This window comes from Canis lupus, chromosome 7 (assembly GCF_048164855.1).
Source record: "Canis lupus baileyi chromosome 7, mCanLup2.hap1, whole genome shotgun sequence".
Classification (NCBI taxonomy): Eukaryota; Metazoa; Chordata; class Mammalia; order Carnivora; family Canidae; genus Canis; species Canis lupus.
The window spans coordinates 48,212,606-48,235,425 of NC_132844.1; the positions used below are offsets into that span (position 1 = coordinate 48,212,606).

Below are 22,820 nucleotides of genomic sequence, written 5' to 3' on the forward strand. Positions count from 1 at the left end.
TGGGAAGAGATAAAACTACCATTCAAACACAGCTTTACATCTTTGGTTATAAATTCTATTCTTTCCACTACTCTTCAACCTGTTTTAATGTTGTGAGTGACACGCAGAAGATAACATCCAAGAAGATACTATGCCTTCCAATGAGAAGGTTCAAAATGAGAGCACTAAAGGCATTTTCCTAAACACAAACTTATACAAAGGTCCTCTACTTGAAAAATGCTAACAAAATAATTTTTAGTTCAACTGTGAGTCAGAAATGGATTCAATATAAAGCTTGGTTAAAGTTTGCTCAACAGAACAAGAATGTGATTCTACATAAAATGTTATTAAAATATACCTATTGTAAAAAAAAGATATATATACCTATTGTAAAAGTATAACATATTTCCTTGAACAAACTAGTGGAAAGAGTGGGAAATAGGATGTTTCATAAATTAAAGCACTCACTTTCTTTCTAACCATTATACATCTAATTACATTAAAATAAAATACACTATACACATTTGAATATATAAAAAAAGTTAAACTACAGTAAAGATATTATTTCATAACCTCTAGAATGGTTGTTTTAAAAGGCACACAATAAGTGTTGTTAAGAATGTAGAGAAATTGGAACCTGCATATACTGCTGGTAAGAAAATAAAATAGGGGACACCTGGGTGGCTCAGCGGTTAAGCGCCTGCCTTCAGCCCAGGGCATGATCCTCGAGTCCTGGGATCGAGTCCCACATCGGGCTCCCTGCATGGAGCCTGCTTCTCCCTCTGCCTGTGTCTCTGCTTCTCTCTCAATCTGTGTCTCATGAATAAATAAATAAAATCTTAAAAAAAAAAGAAAGAAAGAAAAGAAAATGGTACAGTGTGTTGTATAACAGTTTGGTAGTTCTTCAAACAACTAAACAGAATTACCACACGACCCCCAAAATTAACTGTCAAGAAATAAAGACATATGTCCACATGAAGGCTTGTACATTTATTTTTAGCAGCATTATTCACAATAGCCCAAAAGTAAAATAACCCAAGTATCTACCAACTGATGAATTGATAAACAAAAAATGGCATATTTCCATACAATGGAACAAAAAAAGAATGAAGTACTGATATATGCTGCAACATGGATGAACCTTGACAACATTATGGTAAACTAGAGAATCTTATCACAAAAGGCCACGTATTATAAGATTCCACTTATATGAAATGTCCAGGAAAGGCAAAACTATAGACAGAAAGCAGTTTACAGATTGCCTAGGGCTAGGGAGGATGGGCTAACAAGAAGGAAAAATCACTCTTAATGACAGAATGGCTCTAGGAACAAAATGAGAAAGAGGGGTTGTACCTATTGACTCAAAAGTGACATCGAGGCCCATTAGAGTTTACAATATGTCTTCCCGTACCTCCACCACCACCAGAAAAGGAGAAAAGCAGGAAGCTATCTAGTGATATATTTATTGAATAGTTTTACTGTCAAAACCAACTAGTAATTCACACCTGTAACCTTCAAAGTGTGACCTTCAACTACAAACTTGTTAGGAATCTTGAATCTAAGGCCCAGTCTTGGATTTACTATAAGAACTTACATTTTAGTAAGATTCCCAAGTGATTGGTGTGTAAAGTTTAAGCAGCACTGGCTCAGACAGAAGAAATTGGAGATGAAAGGGAAAGAAAGGGGAAGCAAGGCAAAAATACAAGTTGTGGTCATTTCACCCTCTTTCTTTGAAGAATGCCATCCTTACAAAATAGAATTCATAGGTATACAATCTTCAGTGACCTCTTCTGGCTGATTTAAGATAGGCAATTACAGTCTAATGCATACCAGTTTCCTTCAGAGTTCTTGTGAAGGACTCTCCAAAGAATAAGTAATAAAGAGCATTTAATGAGAGCTATCTAAGTTAGGCCCTAGGTGCTTTATACAGTAGTATACCTTCTCTTATCAATCTTGCATGTAAGTGTAACAATTCATTTTAGATACAAAGAATAAGGATCACAGATGTTCAGTAACTTCTGAGTACATACAGCTAATAAAAATGACAGTAGAACCCAGGTCTGTGTGACACCAAAGCATTTGTTCTATTTTACCATAATGCTACCCAAAAGGCTGAACATCATAAATTTACTTCCTGGAAGCAAGGTAAAACAGCATGACATGAGTGATTCCCAGAAAAAAAGAAAGTCAATGAAATTTGGAAAAACATAAATGAGAGTTATTAATTTTAAGTTAAAATATCCATTCAGATTTACTAAAGAAAAAAGATAAATATGTTAACATAGACAGTCTGGAATAGGAAAACGTGCCCTGAAAGGACTCTAATTTTAAAAAAGGTACAATATTAGTCCCTCTGAAAACACCAAAAAAATTACATAATGCAGTCCTCTTGTATCCTTTTTCTTTTCTCCCCTCAAACCCTTGTCACAACAACAGAAAGCCCTGTCATTTCTTTTGGCTTCACTTTAAGGTCTTTATTCTAAATGCCATTACTTAGGCAAAGCCTTTATTCATCTCAAAGTTAAATTACTACAAAGGTCACCTAAACTCATCTCCTTTCTATACCTATGAATCCACCCTGAACACTGGTACCATTCTAATACACTTAATCTCTTTGGTGTCTCTAAAGAAGGGAAGAATTTGGGTTCTAAAATTAAGAGTCCTTCTAGTTCTAAAGGTATAAGCATTATTTTCATCATATTACTGTCCTATAACAGTAACCTCTTGGCAATATCAAGGTTACCACTTGTGTTGGGAGTCCCCAAGATCATTCCCAGGTTTGATGGTTTGCTAGGACTCACAGCACTTTGCATATAGTTGTAATCACAGCTGTGATTTATTATAGGGTTTTAGCTACCAAGATATTTAAAGTGGTATTGTTTTTAATAGAAAAATTGAAGCAATACATCGAACAAAATTAAATGAACTATATAATATATTCATATAGAATGTTGTTCATTGATCTAAAATGTATGCACTGATTCAACAAATATTTAAGTATTCACGTTTACAATACACTGTTTTTCTTAATTATACAATTCAGACACTTTATCTTATATAAAATAAAAGTGCTAAGAATAGACATTCTTGTCTTGTTCCTGACCTTAGAGGAAAAGATCTCAGTTTTTCACCAATGAGAATGTTAGCTGTGAGTTTCTCATACATGACCTTTATTATGTTGAGGTTATGCTACTCTAGAACCTCTAGCATTGAGGATTTTTATCATGAATGGATGCTGTACTATTAAATGCTTTTTCTGTATCTACTGAAATGATGTTTTTTTATACTTTCTCTTAATGACATATCACACTGACTGTTTTGCAAATATTAAATCAGTCACATCAAAAACAATAAAATATCTAGAAATGAAACTTAACCAAGAGTTAAAAAACCTGTACTCTGAAAACTATAGAACACTGATGAAAGAAATCAATATGGTGTAAAAATATGGAAAGACATTTCATGATCATGGACTGGAAGGACAAATATTGTTAAAATGTCTATACTACCCAAAGCAATCTACAAATTTAATGCAATCTCCATCAAAATAACAATAGCATTTTTCACAGAACAAAAAAAAATCCTAAAATTTACATGGAACCACAAATAACTGTGAACAATCAAAGCAATCTTGAAAAAGAAAAGCTAAACTAGAGGTATCACAATTCCAGACTTCAAGTTATATTACAAAAGTATAGTAATCAAAACAGCACGGTACTAGCATAAAACCTGACACATAGATCAATGGATCACAGCAGAAAATCCAGAAATAAACCCACAATTATATGGTCTTTGAAAAAGGAGAAATGAGGGCAGCCTGGGTGGCTCAGTGGTTTAGCACCGCCTTCAGCCAAGGGCCTGATCCTGGAGACCCAGGATGGAGTCCCACGTCAGGCTCCCTGCATGGAGCCTGCTTCTCCCTCTGCCGGTGTCTCTGCCTCTCTCTCAATCTCTCTCTCTCTCTGTGTCTCTCATGAATAAATAAATAAAATCTTTTAAAAAAAGAAAGAAAAAGGAGAAATGAAAATCCAGTGGGAAAGACAGTTTCTTCAACAAATGGTATTGGGAAAACTGGTCAGTTACATGCAAAAGAATGAAACGACCACTTTCTTTCACCATATATAAAATTTAAAATGGATTGAAGACCTAAATGTAAGACCTGAAACCATAAAAACCCTTGAAGACAGCACAGACAGTAATCTCTCTGACACTGGCCATAGCAACATTTTCTAGATGTGTCTCCTGAGGCAAGGAAATAAAAGCAGAAATAAACTAGTGGGACTTCATCAAAATAGAAAGTTTCTGCACAGTGAAGGGAACAATCAACAGAATTAAAAAAGGCAACCTACTAAATGGGAGAAAACATTTGCAAATGACATATCTGATAAAGGGTTAGTATCCAAAATATACAAATAATTTAAACTCAAAAGCCAAAACACATGGTCCAATTAAAAAATGGGCAGAAAACATGAACAGACATTTCTCCAAAGAAGATATCCAGATAGCTAAGAGATACATGAAATGATGCTCAACCTCACTCGTCATCAGGGAAATGCAAATCAAAACTACTATGAGATACCACCTTATACCTGTCACAATGGCTAAAATCAACAAAAGAAACAAGCATTGGAAAGGATGTGGAGAAAAATGAACCCGTGTGCATTTTTGGTGGAAATGCAAACTGCAAGTGCAGCCACTGTGGAAAACAGCATTAAGGTTCCTCAAAAAGCTAAAAATAGAACTACCCTATGACCTAGTAACTGCACTGCTGGGTATTTATCCAAAAAATACAAAAACACTAATTCAAATGGATACTACACCCCCATATTTATAGCAGCATGATTTATAATACTGCAAGTATCCACCAATTAGTGAATGGATAAAGAAGATGCGGCACACACACACACACCCGCATGGAATATTATTCAGCCATCAAAAAGGATGAAATCTTGCCATTTGAAATGACGTGGCTAGAGCTAGAGTGTGTAATGCTAAGCAAAGTCAGAGAAAAGACAAATACCATATAATTTCACTTGTATGTGGAATTTAAGAAACAAAACAAATGAGCAAAGGGAAAAAGAGAGAGAGAAACCAAGAAACAGGCTCTTACCTGAAGAGAATAAATTGATGGTTACTAGAAGGGAAGCGAATGGGGGGATGGGTAAAATAGGTGATGGGGATTGAAGAGGACATTTGTCATCATGAGCATCAAGTGATTAAAATAAAAACTTAGCTTTCTGCCCCGGACGCCGCCGAGTTAGCATCGTTAAAGTCTCCCCTCTCACCGCCATCATGTCTAAGTCAGAGTCTCCTAAAGAGCCTGAGCAGCTGCAGAAGCTCTTCATTGGAGGTTTGAGCTTTGAAACAACTGATGAGAGTCTGAGGAGCCATTCTGAGCAATGGGGGATGCTTACAGACTGTGTGGTAATGAGAGACCCCAACACCAAGCGCTCTAGAGGCTTTGGGTTTGTCACGTACGCCGTGGAGGAGGTGGACACAGCCATGAACGCAAGGCCATACAAGGTGGATGGAAGAGTTGTGAAACCAAAGAGGACTGTCTCCTGAGAAAATTCTCAAAGACCTGGTGCCCGCTTAACTGTGAAAAAGATTTTTGTTGGTGGCATTGAAGAAGACACTGAAGAACATCATCTAAGAGATTATTTTGAATAGTATGGGAAAATTGAAGTGATTGAGATCATGACTGACCGAGGCAGTGGCAAAAAGAGAGGTTTTGCTTTTGTGACATTTGATGACCATGACTCTGTAGACAAGATTATCATTCAAAAATACCACATTGTGAATGGTCACAACTGTGAAGTAAGGAAAGCCCTATCGAAGCAAGAGATGGCTAGTGCTTCGTCCAGCCAAAGAGGCCGAAGTGGTTCTGGAAACTTTGGTGGTGGTCGTGGAGGTGGTTTTGGTGGGAATGACAACTTTGGTCGTGGAGGGTACTTCAGTGGTCGAGGTGGTAGTGGATATGGTGGCAGTGGGGATGGCTAGAATGGGTTTGGTAATGAAGGAAGCAACTTTGGAGGTGGCGGAAGCTATAACGATTTTGGCAATTACAACAATCTATTCCCAAATTTTGGATCCATGAAAGGAGGAAATTTTGGAGGCAGAAGCTCTGGCCCCCATGGTGGTGGAGGCCAATATTTTGCCAGACCACAAAACCGAGGTGGCTATGGTGGTTCCAGCAGCAGCAGCAGCAGCAGCTATGGCAGTGGCAGAAGGTTTTAATTACTGCCAGGAAATAAAGCTTAGCAGGAGAGGAGAGCCAGAGAAGTGACAGGGAAGCTACAGGTTACAACAGATTTGTGAACTCAGCCAAGCACAGTGGTGGCAGGGCCTAGCTGCTACAAAGACATGTTTTAGACAATACTCATGTGTATGGGCAAAAAACTCGAGGACTGTATTTGTGACTAATTGTATAACAGGTTATTTTAGTTTCTGTTCTGTGGAAAGTGTAAAGCATTCCAACAAAGGGTTTTAATGTAGATTTTTTTTTTTGCACCCATGCTGTTGATTGCTAAATGTAATAGTCTGATCATGATGCTGAATAAATGTGTCTTAAAAAATAAAATAAAAGCTTAAAAAATTTTTTCCCAGTGAACATATTACACAACTAACATTCTGTAATGTGAATAAATCATTAAAGATACATAATTTCAAATATGGTAATACAGAACTATATATTACACAGATTTGCATATGCCATGAATCAACTTATATCCCTTGAGATTTAATGTTTAATGAGAGTTACATAAAACAGCCTTTTAGATTTCTTAATACTAGCATTAAAAAGGAATTATTTACTACATGGTTCCAACATTTCAAAAGGCAGTGAAATGCAGTGGACTTAACACCAAGGTTCTAGTTCTCATTATAAGCATCTGAACAAGGTTAATTCGGCAGAGCAACTCCATCAAAGAAAGGGTTTCTATGATAATCTCTGGGACTGCCGGCTTTCAGTAATTAAGTTTATCAGCCCACAGAAAATTAATGTTCCAAATCATTTTATTCTCCATAAATAACCATAGTTTTGATCCTTATGTGTATCACTGGTGATTATCTGATTATAGGTAATTCAGAGCAGCAAGAAAACACCTATACCGAATTCCATGGTTCTCTAGGAAAAAATACCTATTCTTAACTTAGGACATGCTCTTACCTTAGCAAAAAGGTGATCCCTATATTGCTGTTGAGTAACAAAATTTTTGTAACACACTACACAAGCAAAGGAATTGGTGAATGGTCCATGTAGTGTAATTGTTGGATCACATGGAGAGTGATCAAACCTACTCAGCAAGAGAGGTAACGTTAGAGAAGTCCGCATTTTAGGATCCACACTGTACTGTTTCATTTGTTAAGCACTTGTTTATTTGTTTACACACAAACACACATACACACTAAGAAATTTTTACTTTACTGAAATATGTTCTTCAACTTAAAGAAATATCAAATGGCTCCGAAATGCCATGCAATCCCTTCAAACAGTGACCAATAGTGAGCTCAAGATTTTGTAAAAGTACCGCAAGATCCATTAAAATGGACTTAAGTATGTCTTGCCAAACTGATGAGATTCCAGTTTGAAGATTATAGAGTCATCATCTTTTCCTTTTTGCCTTATTTACCAGAAAATTCACAAATAGTTGTAAATGAACCAATTTAATAATAATCTCATGTCAAGATTTCTGGCACACACTTGTTTCCTAAAAATGTTTTTAATCCCTTTAATGTTCAGTTTAATCATTTTAAGTTTGTGCCATTTTAAAGTTGGAGATTTAAAAATACTTTAGATACAGTATGGTACCCAGTTATTTGTAGAATGCTGAAGCTCGTTCTAGGAGCCTTTACAGGTAGGTTAATTCATAAGTAGGTTGATGCATCTGGAAATGATAATGGCTGAGAGCCCCCAAACTCTCAATTCATATATTTAAACTATTAGGAGAGAATATGAAGGTAAGAATGTTTAATGCCTTTAATATTGCCTTCCCTTGATATTTACTTTCTCAAGCTCTACTATTCAAAAATTCAGTAAATTAATAAGGTAGGTTTCATAAATAGAATATTATGAATTTTGCTACATTTGGTTTGCCTTTAACATTTGCTTTGTAATACCATATTAGCTTTCTTTAGTCTAGACCAAATATCTCTAAGTGCTCTGTGTCTTTTGAAATTTGTATTTATGGGCTGGATTTCTCTAAAAATGATTCAACTACTTATAAGTGTAAAAATTCTGTTCCGAATTTTATGATACATATTAAGAATAAATACATACTTAAAGGCTACATGCCTTGAAAGAGAGTATCACTAGAAAAAATATCTGAGTTTAAGCCTTCTAGGAAACCTAAGAAATGTAAATTTAAAGCAACTATCGTAAGAGCACAAAACAATTCGAGTTTGCAATATAAAGTTATGATTACAATGACACAGATGTATCATGCTTTCATTTTATGAAATCACTTTGTAAAACTCATTTGCTTTTCAGCATCCACTATTGAGTATCATACTCACCTTTTCAAATGTCCTAAGAGAAGGTGCCCATTATCAAATTCCTTGTTACAGTGCATTATGGGACATAAAATTGGTTTTCCAGACACCCGCATTTGGCCTCCTCTTCGGAATGAACTTCTTGTTCCAGAATTAATTGTTCCTGCTTTGAGTCCTGTATCATTGGAATACAAATTCTTAAGTTCCTACTTCAGATACTTGTCCTTTGAATTGGTAATCAAAATTATGACAAAACAATATAAATTATGATACAACAGCATCTGGGTGATGCTAATTGTTATTAAATGTTTATTGGCTTTCTTATAAAAAATATGATCACTTAAAAATAGCTACCTGAGACAAATAAAGCTTTTTTTTATTTTAAGATTTTTATTTATTTATTCATGAGAGACAGAGAGAGACAGAGGCAGACATAGGCAGAGGGAGAGAAGTAGGTTCCCTGCAGGGGATTCAATCCCCAATGTGGGATTCAATCCCAGGATCACGACCTGAGCTAAAGGAAGATGCTCACCCACTGAGCTACACAGGTGACCCCTCGGACAAGTAAAGTTGTTAACATTTTTTTTCTTTTTCTTTTTTTTTTTTTGAGAGAGAGGGAGAGAGCTAAGTGAGTCGGTTGGGGAGCAGGGGAAGGTAGGGGGGCGGAGAGAATCTTAAGCCGACTCCATGTCCAGAGTGGAGCCTGATGTGGGGCTTGATCTCACACCATGAGATCAGGACCTGAGCCGAAATCAAAAGTCAGATGGTTAACCTACTGAGTCACCCAAGGTGCCTATATAAATGATAATTAAATGATATTAAATGATAATCTAAATGATGTTATTTTTTTTTTAATTTTTATTTATTTATGATAGTCACAGAGAGAGAGAGAGAGAGAGAGAGAGAGAGAGAGGCAGAGACATAGGCAGAGGGAGAAGCAGGCTCCATGCACCGGGAGCCCGACATGGGATTCGATCCCAGGTCTTCAGGATCGCGCCCTGGGCCAAAGGCAGGCGCTAAACCACTGCGCCACCCAGGGATCCCATAAATGATGTTATTTTTAAAGTAATCTCTACACCCAACATGGGGCTCAAACTCACAACCCCAAGATCAAGGGTCACATTGCTCTACTGACTGAGCCGGCCAGGAGCCTTCCTTCCTTTCTTTTTTTAGTATGTGATGGAGATTAAATTTATTCATTTAATTTTTCTTTTTTTTAGTAATCTCTATACCCAATGTAGAGGTTACTAAAACCCTGAGATCAAGAGTTGCATGCTCTACTGACCAAGCCAGCCAGGTGTCCTGGAAGCTGTTAACATCTTTAAGTAACATTCTCTTGAGGGGAAAAAAAAATCTGTTTCTTTAAGTTCAATAGCCAAGAAATGTCAAAGATCAAACACTGATTAGAAAATCAGTTGCTCTATAAAGCCACTACTTACATTTTCATTTATATAAACTGGAAAAGATCTTCTAATTCTTTTTTCCTCTATTAACTATCTTAAACACATTAGAAGGTTTACCTATATTATAAAGGATCTGAGTTCTCTGAAAATTATGTTAAAAATGTAACTAGGAGAGTGGGGAGGAGTGGAGAGTTCAGGGATGCAAGAAGAATAAAAGTGGTACTTTCTTAGGAAACCAGCCACTGATCAGTTAGTTCCAATCTGGATATTAAGTAATGCAGTTCTCAGTAATAAATTTACAGAACACAAAGCAGAGATTTACTTACTATCTTTCTCCTTTCTTTTATTTTATCCCTTTCTTTTCTCCTTTCAAAGTTTGCCCATCACTATTTCTTTTTCCTCTCTTTTTTAAAAAAGTAAACCCTACACCCATTATAGGGCTGTATGACCCTAAGATCCAGAGTCATATGCTCTATGGAATGAGCCAGCCAGGCAGCCCTTTCACTAGTCTCTCTGAATTAATCTCCCTTTATCCTGGCTCATTTTTCATCCTTTAAGTATTCATCTTACAACTCTTGTAGACTAATACCCCTGGAACAAAATTTATCCCATGCATGCTGTAGGATGGAAAATCTAGAGTTACATTACACAAACCATGAAATGTAAAACTGCAAGCAGGATTCTGACTGTATGTCAGATGGTTATACACAGATGGTTAGATTATTGACTCCCTTTAGACTGTTTAAATGCCTTGAATGTCTCATAGAACAGAAAACTGGGTATTATCTTTATGGTAGTTTCTACAAAGCCCCTAAGGATTTAAATAGGATAGATTATTATTCTTTTAACATCATCTAGTTTTAAGATCTCCAAATGGCTTATATAATAATTTAAGGTTTCAACTGCTTTTCTGCTGTTTTAGTCCTTGGGGGGAGGGGGGAGGCTCCATTAAAAACTGCCAAAATGCTTATAAATATGTTCTGCCAACAAACAATGAACAGCATAGTATAGCATTTTTTTTTTTTTTTTTTTTATAGTATAGCATTAATCATATTTTAATCTTAAAGACGCATTAAAGACAATACACCTTCTTATCTTTATTTTTTTAATGTAGTCAGAATTATGACAATTTTTAATTACTGTCTATCCACATTCTAGAAGTTGCCCATTAAGATCTTTATTTAGCCAGTAAAAGTTCTGGATAAAAATAAAATTAGAGAAAATAATCAATTCAGAGAAAATAAGATTTACCCATGGAAAGGCAAAATAGAGAAATTTAAGTATTTTCCTTAAAGTATTGTTTTTAAGTTACTAAGTATTTAAATGTATGCAAACTAGCCTAACTATAAAGGTCTATAAAAGATGAATTTCAGTAGAGTAAATATAAATAAAGTACTTAAACTACTTCTAATGAAAGGGATGAATTACAATAGCTAGATACTTTGGAATAGATTGAACAAGTCCCTTAATGCTATTTAGAAGTAGAACCTCATTTTTTATAATTAAAGAGAACAATGACTCACCTCTGTATTCCCAGCTATAACCTATTCAAACATTTCAGCACTCTCCAAAGCTAACTTATGGAATAGCACCATACCAATATAGCCCAATGTTAAAGCAGCTGTTCTAGCAATAGATCCTAAACTTCAGTTCTATAGTGTTGTTGCAAGGGAGCAAGCAAAAAAATAAAACAATCACATAAAACAAATATAACTAAAGCCCTTAACTCCAGGCTCAAGCTTATCAGCTACCAATGAATCAGGTGTGACCTGAAGATATGTAAAATACCAAGTTTCGCCATGAATCATAAAGATACAGTTAAAATGAGTCATTTGTTACCACTGACCTGCTCAGACAAATACATAAACATATGCCCATGAATACATTTTACAGTGAATTCAAATATTCTGTCAATCTGGAGGTACGGCATCAGATCTAAAGAGTCTAGACAGGACTTAAAAGATGTTAGATTTGCATGATATAAAATATTTTTAGAAGATATCTTGGAAATGATAAAGCCTTATAGTTCTACTCCATTTTCCTATCAAAATTACCTACGAATCTTTTCCCAAAACTACAGATGCCCTAGAATCATCTCTGGAGATGAGGCACAGGTATATACTTAAAAGTTCCCAGGCGATTCTAAAGTAGCTAAAGTAAAACCACTGAATTAAGTCATTAATTTCTACTGAGAACAGAATGCATCTAGGGGGATGTTTTCTTTTTTAAATATGAGCTTTAACTAGAACACCTCAAGAGGCATAACCAGGTATCATAGTATTTTTTGATAAAATAGGTCTGGAATACTAAACAATTCTTTTGTTTACTTGAATGACAGTCACATTTGGATCCTAAATTCTAGGCTTCTTTCTGTGTTCATATGCAAATGTTTATAGCTTACATTGGATAATATTCAAACATTTACTGAGTATCTCTAAGTTGAGCAAAAAAGGACTAATAAACCTTGGTCTCTGTCTCCCCATACTACAGAGTATGTAGTCTGAAAGAAGAGACAGACATACAAACTTATTAATGAACATAACAGGGTAAAAACTTTGGAATTACCTTATCAGTGATAATTTGATTCAAAGAAAAGCCTTCTGAAAACTATATTTATTTATTTTTAAAGATTTATTCATTTGAGAGAAAGAGAGGGAGAGAGAATGTGACCTGGGGGGTGGAGGGGACAGAGGGAAAGAGAATCTCAGAGTAGACTTCCCACTGAACGCCAAGCCCAATCCCTGGACCCCAAGACAGTGACCTGAGTCAAAATCAAGATTTGGACACTATGACCAACTGTGCCACCCAGATGCCCCTGAAAACTGTAGAACAAGATATCAGGTTCAAGTTGAGCATTGCATTTCTAATGACTTTCTGCAATTAAACATTCTACTGGATTAAATCCACAGCTAAGGTTTCTGTGGATATCCCAAGCCTTTTAAAGGCTCAGTGTTACTTCTACAACACAGGCTAGAAAAGCGGTCATAGTGAGAGTGTACTACTGGATCTTAAAAATTCCACCAAAAAATAAAAAAAAGTAAAAAAAAAATAAAACCTAATTATCTGGTTGGGGAAAATGTTCCATAGTGACTCTTTTGGGAACCTTAGGTCTGTAGAGTTAGTTAAGAGGCTACCCAATGCTTTAGATGTCTCTCATGTGGACATGTTCTTATAAAATATCTACACAGACTGCACTGATGAATAAATAAGAAAACACTAATCCTTTAGATCTCAGCTTAAATTCCATTTCATTAGAGAAAGCTTTCTTGACCTCAAATCTATTAAAATCTCTCCCACAGACACATGAACTATTTCATGTAATAACTGAAATAACACAAGTAAATAAATGAGCAATATCTAATGAGGTCAAGGATGACCTATTATATTCAAAATATACTTTTGTCAATGTAGGAAGACAATTGGTGAAGTAGGCCATTAAGTATCACTGAAACTAAATTTCAATACTTTATGTATGTACTAGCAACTGAATAATACAGCTATAACCCCATAAAGCTTTAGGGAAGCTCAGTAACCTCAGTGTTCCACTCTGATCTCTAAAGAGTACCTGGCATTTTTAGCCACTGGTCCACACACAGTCTTGCTGCTTCTGTATCAGAATGTCCTCGAATAAATTCCAATTCTTGTAACCCATGAGCGTGCTGAAAATCGATTTTTTCCTAAAGGTATTAAGAAGAAAATCAGTTAACCTATGATTACTAACTTGGTTTTCTTGAGAAAAGGATGTTAATATATCAGTGATGAGAAAATACTGATTATCCTTTATCCCTATAACTCTACATTCTAGACATCTATCCCAAAGAGGTAAGTCAAAACAAAGGTTTATGCTCTGACATGCTGATCCCAATATCATTTGTATTTGCACAAAATTTTGCCATAACCTACATCTCCAACAATAGAGTAGTTTAATTATGGTATATCCATTTCATGAAAGTCAATTAGAAACACAAACCAAACTTTTGATGAAGTAGGAATATATTTTTTATATCAAGTAGGTCACCAAATGAGGTCAAATATAAATAAAGATTAATTTTTCAAGGTCTATAAATCTCTATCTGCAGAGGGGGAACAGAGGCTGAAAATATATAAAATGTCAACGACTATCTCTGGGAATAGAAATACAAATATTTTCATTTTTAAAGTTTTATACATTTTTAAAAAAAGATTTTATTTATTCATTTGAGACAGGGAGATACTAAGAGAAAGAACATTAGCAGTGCAAGGAATAGAGGGAGAGGGAGAAGCTGACTCTCTGCTGAACAGGGAGCCCAATGCAGGGCTCAATCCCAGGACTCCAGGATCATGACCCAAGCCAAAGGCAGACACTAAACCATCTGAGCCACACCCAAGTGCCCCCTAAATTTTTATATATTCTATTCAAAGTTTCCACATACAGTCTGAAGTATACAGAAGCCTATTAAATATTTTTTCAGTGAATAGTATTAGTAAGAGTAGATTTCATTAGTACTTAGAATGTACCAATATAAAGCATTTATCACCACCTAGATCTAGGGTTGGCAAACTTTTTCTATATAAAGGCCAGAAAGTAAATATTTTAGGTTTTGCAGCTCAACTCTACTGCAACTCCTCAACTCTGCCATGAAAGCAGCCACAGAGAATACGTAAACAAATGAGCATTGCTATGTTCCGATAAAATTTTATTTACAAAGAGGCAGCAAGCCACTGTCAACCATGAAACTAGACTTAAGCTTCAGACAGTTAAAGTCTCTAAGTCTTTCCATATATTATTTTAAATCTATTAATCTATTTGCTTACTCCCTAATTATGCTAACACTTACTAAAACCACTTACCACATGCTAGTTATGATTCTAAAAGCATTTTAAATTTCATTCTCACAATAACTCTGTGAGAAAGATACTATTATTGCTTGTATTGTAGAATGGGAAACCCGAGTTACAGAAAGGTCAAATAAATTGCCTAAGGATAAATAACAACGCCAGGATTCAGAATCTTATAATGATTCTAGAATTCATGCACTTAACCAGTATACCATATCGCATCTCCATAAGGTTTTGTTCTTAAAAAGAAATCACAAAGTCACAAATGCTAGATTTGCAAGATATAGGCCAGAATAATGAAAGGTCTAATTAACAATGCAACAGGATCTTCTATCAGAAATGGTTTAAGTAGTGAAACAGGGAGATTCAAGATTTCAATCTGAAAAAAATCTACACAATATTGTTAAAGTATACCATAAAATACTAATTCTCAAAGATGTTAACAAGCATTATATTCATTAAAAATAATTCTCTATAACCAAATTAAGTATATAAACACTCATTTTAATGCAAAATTTAAACAGTTCCTTTAGCACAGGACTTCCAAAGCCCCGAAGCGTTAACGTGCATATAATTTTCCACACTGGGAATATGCAGTATCTCAACAAATCATTAAATACTTTTTTTTCAAAGTGCATCCTATAGCATTAGTGTTCTGAATAACACATCATGGAGAACAGAGCTAGTTTATCCAGAGAAAGCAATAAGGCAAGCTTCTGGTAGACTCTAAAGACATTTTCTAATGCACTCTTACCAAAGTTCCTTACAAAATCTATCACAATAAAAACTTAATAAAATCAAATACTACCAGTACTACCACATGCCAGTTAACAGCCTACTTATTTTAAAGAACTACCAAAAACTAAAAATAAATAGGTTTTTAAAAATGTTCTCTGGCATTTTTTATTTTTTATTTTTTAAAATTTTTTATTTATTTATGATAGGCACACAGAGAGAGAGGGAGAGGCAGAGACAGAGGCAGAGGGAGAAGCAGGCTCCATGCACCAGGAGCCTGATGTGGGATTCGATCCCTGGTCTCCAGGATCCCGCCCTGGGCCAAAGGCAGGTGCTAAACCGCTGCGCCACCCAGGGATCCCTCTGGCATTTTTTTAAAAATTTTTATTTATTTATGATAGTCACAGAGAGAGAGAGAGAGGCAGAGACATAGTCAGAGGGAGAAGCAGGCTCCATGCACCGGGAGCCCGATGTGGGATTCGATCCCAGGTCTCCAGGATCGCGCCCTGGGCCAATGGCAGGCGCCAAACCGCTGCGCCACCCAGGGATCCCCCTCTGGCATTTTTTAAAATAGAATTTGAACTCTGTGGCCATAGCCAATGCTCAGAAAACATTTAATGGTTGAAGTCATCCTCAAATAAGCCATCCTTTTCCCGTTACAAAAGCTTCTTCCCCAAATTTGAGTGTTATATCCCTTCTTGCAAGTCACCTTAACTCCTAGAGTGTGAATAAGCAAAGCTGGTAGATGATCAAGTAGTTAACACAACATTCTCTCTGGAAGTGATTCATCCAGTGAAAAGTTGTTGTGCCTTTTTTTTTTTTTTTTTTTTAATTTTCTGTAGGCTCCATACATAACATGGGGCTCGAACTCATGACCCTGAGATCAAGAGTTGCACACTCTACTGGGCCAGTCAGGTGCCCCATATCCAGTGAAGATTTTAACGTGTTTTTTTTTTTTTCTTTCTTTCTTTAAAACCGTTCCACCACAAAAGATTTTAAAAATTCACCTTAATAAGATATCAATAATTCACCAAGGCCTAAGAATAGTTGAAAGGTATTTTCTATTATCTAGTTTTAGTTAGAGTTATCAGCCACTAGAATTCCTCAACAATCATTTTTATTTTAGTTTCATTATCTTCCTGAGTAGTTTGTTTCATTTGTTTTCTGTCATCTAGTTTTAAAAAATAAGTTAAAGGGATGCCTGGATGGCTTAGTGGTTAAGCATCTGCCTTTGACTCAGGGCCTGATCCCAGGGTTGGGGATCAAGTCCCACATCAGGCTCCTGCAGAGAGCCTGCTTCTTCCTCTTTCCTCTGCCTGTGTCTCTGCCTCTCTTTCCATCTCTCGTGAATAAGTAAATAAGTAAGTAAGTAAGTAAGTAAGTAAGTTAAATATACAGGAAACCAAATTTTTAAAAATCATGAATGGATAGCAAGAAATGAACTAAGATACCTGTCAGTTTTTCTTTTAGAAAATAAAAATCTAGATATGTTTTTATTCTTTACAATTGGTTAAACAAAAATTTCAGAATCTCAAAAAACTTTCTTCAATGCTGAGGTCAAGTCTTTAGTAGAATGAATGAATATTTACATGGGTGGAAGCTGAAACCACCCTTGAGAAAAGCCCTGGTTACCACAGTGCCTGTAAAATTCTGAACCCATTACAGATATTTTACTATCTATGTCAGAACACTGCCTGGGAAGAGAAGCTAGAACCATTCAGGAAATTTGTGGGAAAGGATAGCTTGCAAATCATGCAAATAGAGACTTTCCCCATTAAAAAGATATAATTAACATAGTTTTGGGAAAGAATCTTCCTTAAAGCCAGGAAAGAATCCTGTTTTTTTAATATCTCTATGCATTAAGCATTCTATTTATTTATTTTTAAGATTTTATTTATTTGAGAGAAAGCTAGCAAGCATGTGCAAGGTGAGGGGCAGGGGCAGAAGCAGACTCCTCACTGAGCAGAGAGCCTGATGTGGGGCTCAATCCGGGGATTCCGGGATCATGACCTGAGCCGAAGGCAGACGCTTAACCAATTGAGCTGAGGCATCCAGACGTCCTTGCATTAAGCATTTTAAACATACAATTACAATACTATGCTCTAATTTAATTGGTATTATATTATAAAGTTCCCAAACAAATCTACTTCTAAATGTAAAGAATATTAATTTATTCTATACCAGATTAGGAGATACTAAAACAAAGGCTATAGAAATATATGAATTCCTCCATGATAACCAATGGACAAGAATTAAAATAAGATGTTAAAATTATAAAATCACAGGGATGCCTGGGTGGCTCAGTTATTGAGCGTCTGCCTTTGGCTCAGGTCCTGACCCTGTGGTCCTGGGATCGAGTCACACATCAGGTTCCCCACCGGAAGCTTGCTTCTCCCTCTGTCTATGTCTCTGCCTCTCTCTCTGTCTCTCTCATGAATAAGTAAAATCTTTAAAAAATATATAAAATCATAGTGCTTATCTTAATCCGGGAGATCATCTCCAACTCTGTCCCTTTATAGATTAAAGCCCAAAGTCTATCAAAGCTAAGTGAAATCCAAACAGCTGCTGGAAGAGCCATGATTTTATTTCTATTTTTTTAAAAATAAGTTTTACACGCAATGTAGGACTCTTGAACTCACAACCCTGAGATCAAGAGTGGCATGCTTTACTGACTAAGCCAGCCAGGCAGCACTCAATTTCCATTTTTAAACTCTTAGGATGGGGGCACATGGGTGGCTCAATCGGTTCAGCACCTGCCTTTGGCTCAGGTCATAATCCCAAGGTTCAGGGATGGAGCCCCATGTCAGGTTCTCTGCTCAGTGGAGAGCCTGTTTCTCCCTTTCCCTCTGCCTGCCACTCCCCCTGCTTGTGTGCTCTATGTCAAATGAACAAATTAAATCTTAAAAAAACCAAAAAGAAACAAAAAAAACTCCCAGGATGAAGAGCTTTATTTACCCAACTCATCAACTTTTTACTTCTAACAGATTCTTGTCAGTATTGAGGGATTCTTTTATTTTTATTTTATTTCATTTATTTTTTTCAAAAGATTTTATTTATTTATTCATGAGAGACACAGAGAGAGAGATGCAGAGACACAGGCAGAGGGAGAAGCAGGCTCCACGCAGGGAGCCCAATGTGGGACTCGATCCTGGGACCCCAGGATCATGCCCTGAGCCAAAGGGAGAGGCTTAACTGTTGAGCCACCCAGGCGTCCCTATTTTTATTTAAAAAAAAAAATTTTTTTTTTAAGTTAACTCTACCCCCAACATGGAGCTCAAACTCAAGATCCCTAGGTCAAGAGTCACATGCTCCACTGACTGAGCCATCCAGGTGTCCCAGTATTTAGAGATTCTTTAAGTGATTCATCTGGGGCCTTCTAATGCAAGTGAAGAAAAAGATTTATATCATCAGAAGATTCTATATTAGGCTTCATTTTACACATAGCATCTCTTGTACAAACCTGATTGAAATTTCTATTTTTTTTTTAGTAATATATTTAGTCTGAAGGGGCAGGCTGAAGGTTTTTTTTCCGCAGGCTGAAGTTTGAGAAAGTGGTTTGATTCTATTTAGTAGAAAATAACCTTTTAACAGCTTATGTCTACAAAAGCACCAATAAACTCTTTTTCACTCTTATGATGTAGAAACCAGAAACTCTTAATTATTCACCTGCTATAAGAAATCTGGTGACTGTTAATTCCCCAAAATAAAGTCCACTCAATTATTTTTTTCCTCCTGTATACATATATGATCAGAATCTAACTAAAGATAGAAATATAAAAAGCTATCACAAGGTACTACACTAAAATGATGAGCTATTATCTAGAGTCCATGCTGAACTTGGATTCAATTATACATTTTTTAATGGCAAATTTGTTACAATTTTATTATAAATAATTCCATGATTTGATAAAGTACCAATTTAATTAGCCACATACCCTGAATGCTCTATTCTTCTCTTCCTTCTGTTGTTTCTCCACTTCAACATGGCGGGCTAGACGGGCCAGAGTTAAAGCAACTTTATCCTTCTGATGGTCAATATAGTCTTTGTGCTTAACATTATCCTATAATTGAAAAAACAATTTCCATTTCTTTTAAATAACAATATTAGCTTTGGGATAATGAATTCATTTACCAAAGAGTTATTGTACTAAACAATCGTTTACTTTTTTTTAGTTTATTTATTTACTTAAGTAACCACTATTCCCAACATGAGGCTCAAAATCATGACCCTGATATTAAGAGTCACATGCTCTCCCAACTGAACCAGCCAGGCGCCCCAAGAACCATTTAATTTTATCATCACCAAATTTCTAAGAGGTTATCTTATGTATTTTACACTTTATGTGGTGTTCTGTAAGTCAGCCAGTTATCTATCAGCATCTGCGGTTTTCAAGAAGTTAGGTAAACTAACTGCTAGGACAATTTATCATCCTTCTTTACTTTACAATTATCGGGATACTGAACAGTTTGGTGATGCTTAGCTCTGAGTCTATAAGGTAACGCCATTAAGCCATTAGTCTCCCCCTAAAAGGTCTAATAGTACAAACGTTCCTGGTTCTGGTTTTTCAGCAGTGCCAGAACAATATTTATTTATTTATTTATTTTTTAAATTTTATTTATTTATGATAGTCACACAGAGAGAGAGAGAGAGAGAGAGAGAGAGGCAGAGACACAGGCAGAGGGAGAAGCAGGCTCCATGCACCAGGAGCCCGACGTGGGATTCGATCCCGGGTCTCCAGGATCGCGCCCTGGGCCAAAGGCAGGCGCCAAACCGCTGCGCCACCCAGGGATCCCCAGAACAATATTTATTTAAGAGAAAATTATTTTTAAAAAATAGATCTACCTCTCAGTTTCTGGTCCAACATGTAAGGAGCTTATAAGTTGCCACTCCATCCTGACAAGATAAAAGCTGAACAAACCAAAAAGTCAACAACTCTTCTTAGATCTACCAGAGAAGTGAGGTTACAGTGTAAACCAGTGCTCCAAAAAAGAGAAACAGAGGGGCAAATACAGAGAATCACAAACTAATAGAGCAGAAATCCATGAGGGGAAACCTCAGCAGGAACCAGTATTGAGTAAAAAATCTAAACTATAATTGATGAATTGCTAGACACGCAGTCAGACAAGTCCAAGAGTTAAAAACCACAAGATGACCCAGTCATGGAGAACTGTCAGACTTTTTTATCTCCAAAAGTTCTATCAAGTTCTTACAGTAAAGACTAGAGAAAAATCCCCTCATGCTTACAGCAGGGGGAGAGAAGTAAGCATTTTGAAATATGCCAGAGCATTCTGTTCCTCTTAAGAAGGCCTGCCCTCAACAAAAACTATTTTACCAGCACTTAACCTGTAGGAATTTTACCAGAGTCTAATCAACCTGGGAGAATGCAAATACACAATTCCAAGCCACTCTAGCAATCCTTCCCACTTAAAATAGAGGGGATTGAGGAGCACTGCTGAAGGTCACAGTCCAGGGCCATAAACTCAACAAGACTGAGACTAGATCACAGGACTACACAGTGCTACCACTCCTCCATACCTTATCACTACATTAAGGCCCATTTACCAAAGCCTCTTTTACCTAATATATCATTTCTACCTTTCAACTAAAACTTACAAGGAATACTAAAAGGCAAAGAGCACAGTTTGAAGAGTCAGAGCAAGCACAGAAGGCAGGCATGGAAGGGATATTGCAATGATCAGACCAGGAATTCAAAACAACTGATTAACATGCTAAGGGCTCTGATGGAAAAAGTAGACAACATGAAAGAACAGATGTGTAATATAAGTAAGAGAGTTGGAAATCCTAAGAAAGAACCAAAAAGAGATGTTAGAGATCAAAAACACTATTACAGAAATGAACAATGCCTTTGACAGCTCCATTAGTAGACTGCTCATCACTGAAAAAAGAATCTCTGTCCTTAAGGATATGTCAACAGAAACTTCCAAAACTGAAAAACAAAACAAAAGCCTAAAAAAAAAAAAAAAATCACAAAATGGAATACCTAGAACTATTACAAATGATGTTACATATGCATAATGAAAATACCAGAAGAAAGAAAGGAACAGAATATTTGAAGCAATAATGGCTGAGAATTTCTCCCAATCAATGTCAGACACCAACACAGAAATCAAGGAAGAAGTAAAACCCTCTTTGTTCACAGATTTCATGATCTTTCTAAGAAAACAGCATGCAAAGTAAACAGTAGTTAGGAGTGAAGTAACCTGTGTAATTAGATATTGATAGGAGCTTTATTCATAATGGCCAAAACATGGAAGCAACAAAGATGTTTTTTTGCAGATAAATGGTTAAAACTGTGGTACATCCAGATGATGGAACATTATTCAGTGCTGAAAAGAAATGTGCCGCCAAACAGCAACTGGGTGGCTCAGCTGGTTAAGCGTCCAACTACTGATTTTGGCTCAGATCACAATCTCAGAGTTCTGAGATCGAGCCTACCATGGCTTTGCACTGGGCACGAAGGCTGCTTAAGATTCTTTCTCCCTCTGCCTTTTCTCCCATTCCCCTCAAACAATGAGCCATCAAGCTATGAAAAGATATGGAGGAAACTAAAATACATATTACTAAATGAAAGAGGCTCATTTAGGTACACCTGGGTGGCTCAGCAGTTGGGTGTCTTTGACTCAGGTCATGATCCTGGGGCCCTAGGATCAAGTCCCACGTCGGGTTCTCTGCAGGGAGCTTGCTTCTCCCTCTGCCTGTGTCTCTGCCTCTCTGTGTCTCTCATAAATAAATAAATAAAATATTTAAAAAAAAAAGAGGCTGATTTTAAGTCTGCATACTGCATGATTCCAACTATATGACAGTCTAGAAAAGGCAAAACAATGTGACAATAAAAAGATCAGTGGTTGCCCAGGGCTGGGGGAAGGGAGTGATGAGCTGGCAGAGTAGAGGTCTACAGAGCAGTAAAATCACTCTGTATGATGTATGTCCAACTATAAAGGTAGACACCTGTCACCATAAATTTGTCGAAACCCACAGAATGTACATCAGTAGTGAACCCTAATGGAAACCATGAACTTAGGGTGATAATGATGCATCACTGTAGGTTCACGGATCATAACAAACATACTAGTATGTTGGGGGATTCTGATAATGAGGGAAGCTATGAACGTCTAGGGGCAGGAGGTATACCCGAACCTCTGTACTTTCCTCACGGTTTTGCTGTAAACCTAAAACTTCTCTTAAAAAGTCTATTAAAATTTTTTTTCTACTAGAAAGACTAGGTTACTAACTAAATACCACTCTTTAGACAAGTCAGTCATGTATGTACAACCCAAATTTTATCTACAGTGGGACAGAATTACATCAACCATGTCAAACATCAGATGTGATTTTCCAAGTGCACAAAAGTTACACTGAAGTGAGTATAGATG

The 22,820-nt window shown here is 36.4% G+C and overlaps 1 protein-coding gene and 1 pseudogene across 6 annotated transcripts in view; one reads left to right on the forward strand and one right to left on the reverse strand.

Annotated features, from left to right (window-relative positions):
* The window catches only part of LOC140636819 (E3 SUMO-protein ligase ZNF451), a 90,914-nt gene that overhangs the window by 35,042 nt on the left and 33,052 nt on the right, over positions 1-22,820 (reverse strand). For 4 of the 6 annotated variants that reach the window (XR_012034051.1, XM_072832493.1, XM_072832491.1 and 1 more), the window contains 4 exons: positions 19,361-19,486; positions 13,438-13,549; positions 8,494-8,644; positions 7,148-7,274 (listed from right to left, as the gene is read on the reverse strand). Coding sequence is in view for 4 of the 6 variants with exons in the window: in XM_072832493.1 (XP_072688594.1) it covers positions 7,148-7,274; positions 8,494-8,644; positions 13,438-13,549; positions 19,361-19,486 (516 nt within the window). In the remaining 2 variants the exon portion in view is untranslated. Of the gene's footprint in view, positions 1-7,147; positions 7,275-8,493; positions 8,645-13,437; positions 13,550-19,359; positions 19,487-20,268; positions 20,288-22,820 lie in introns of those variants that run through there. The other 2 variants (XM_072832494.1, XR_012034052.1) reach the window with 2 other exon arrangements.
* LOC140636821 (heterogeneous nuclear ribonucleoprotein A1-like) lies at positions 5,272-6,529 on the forward strand (annotated as a pseudogene).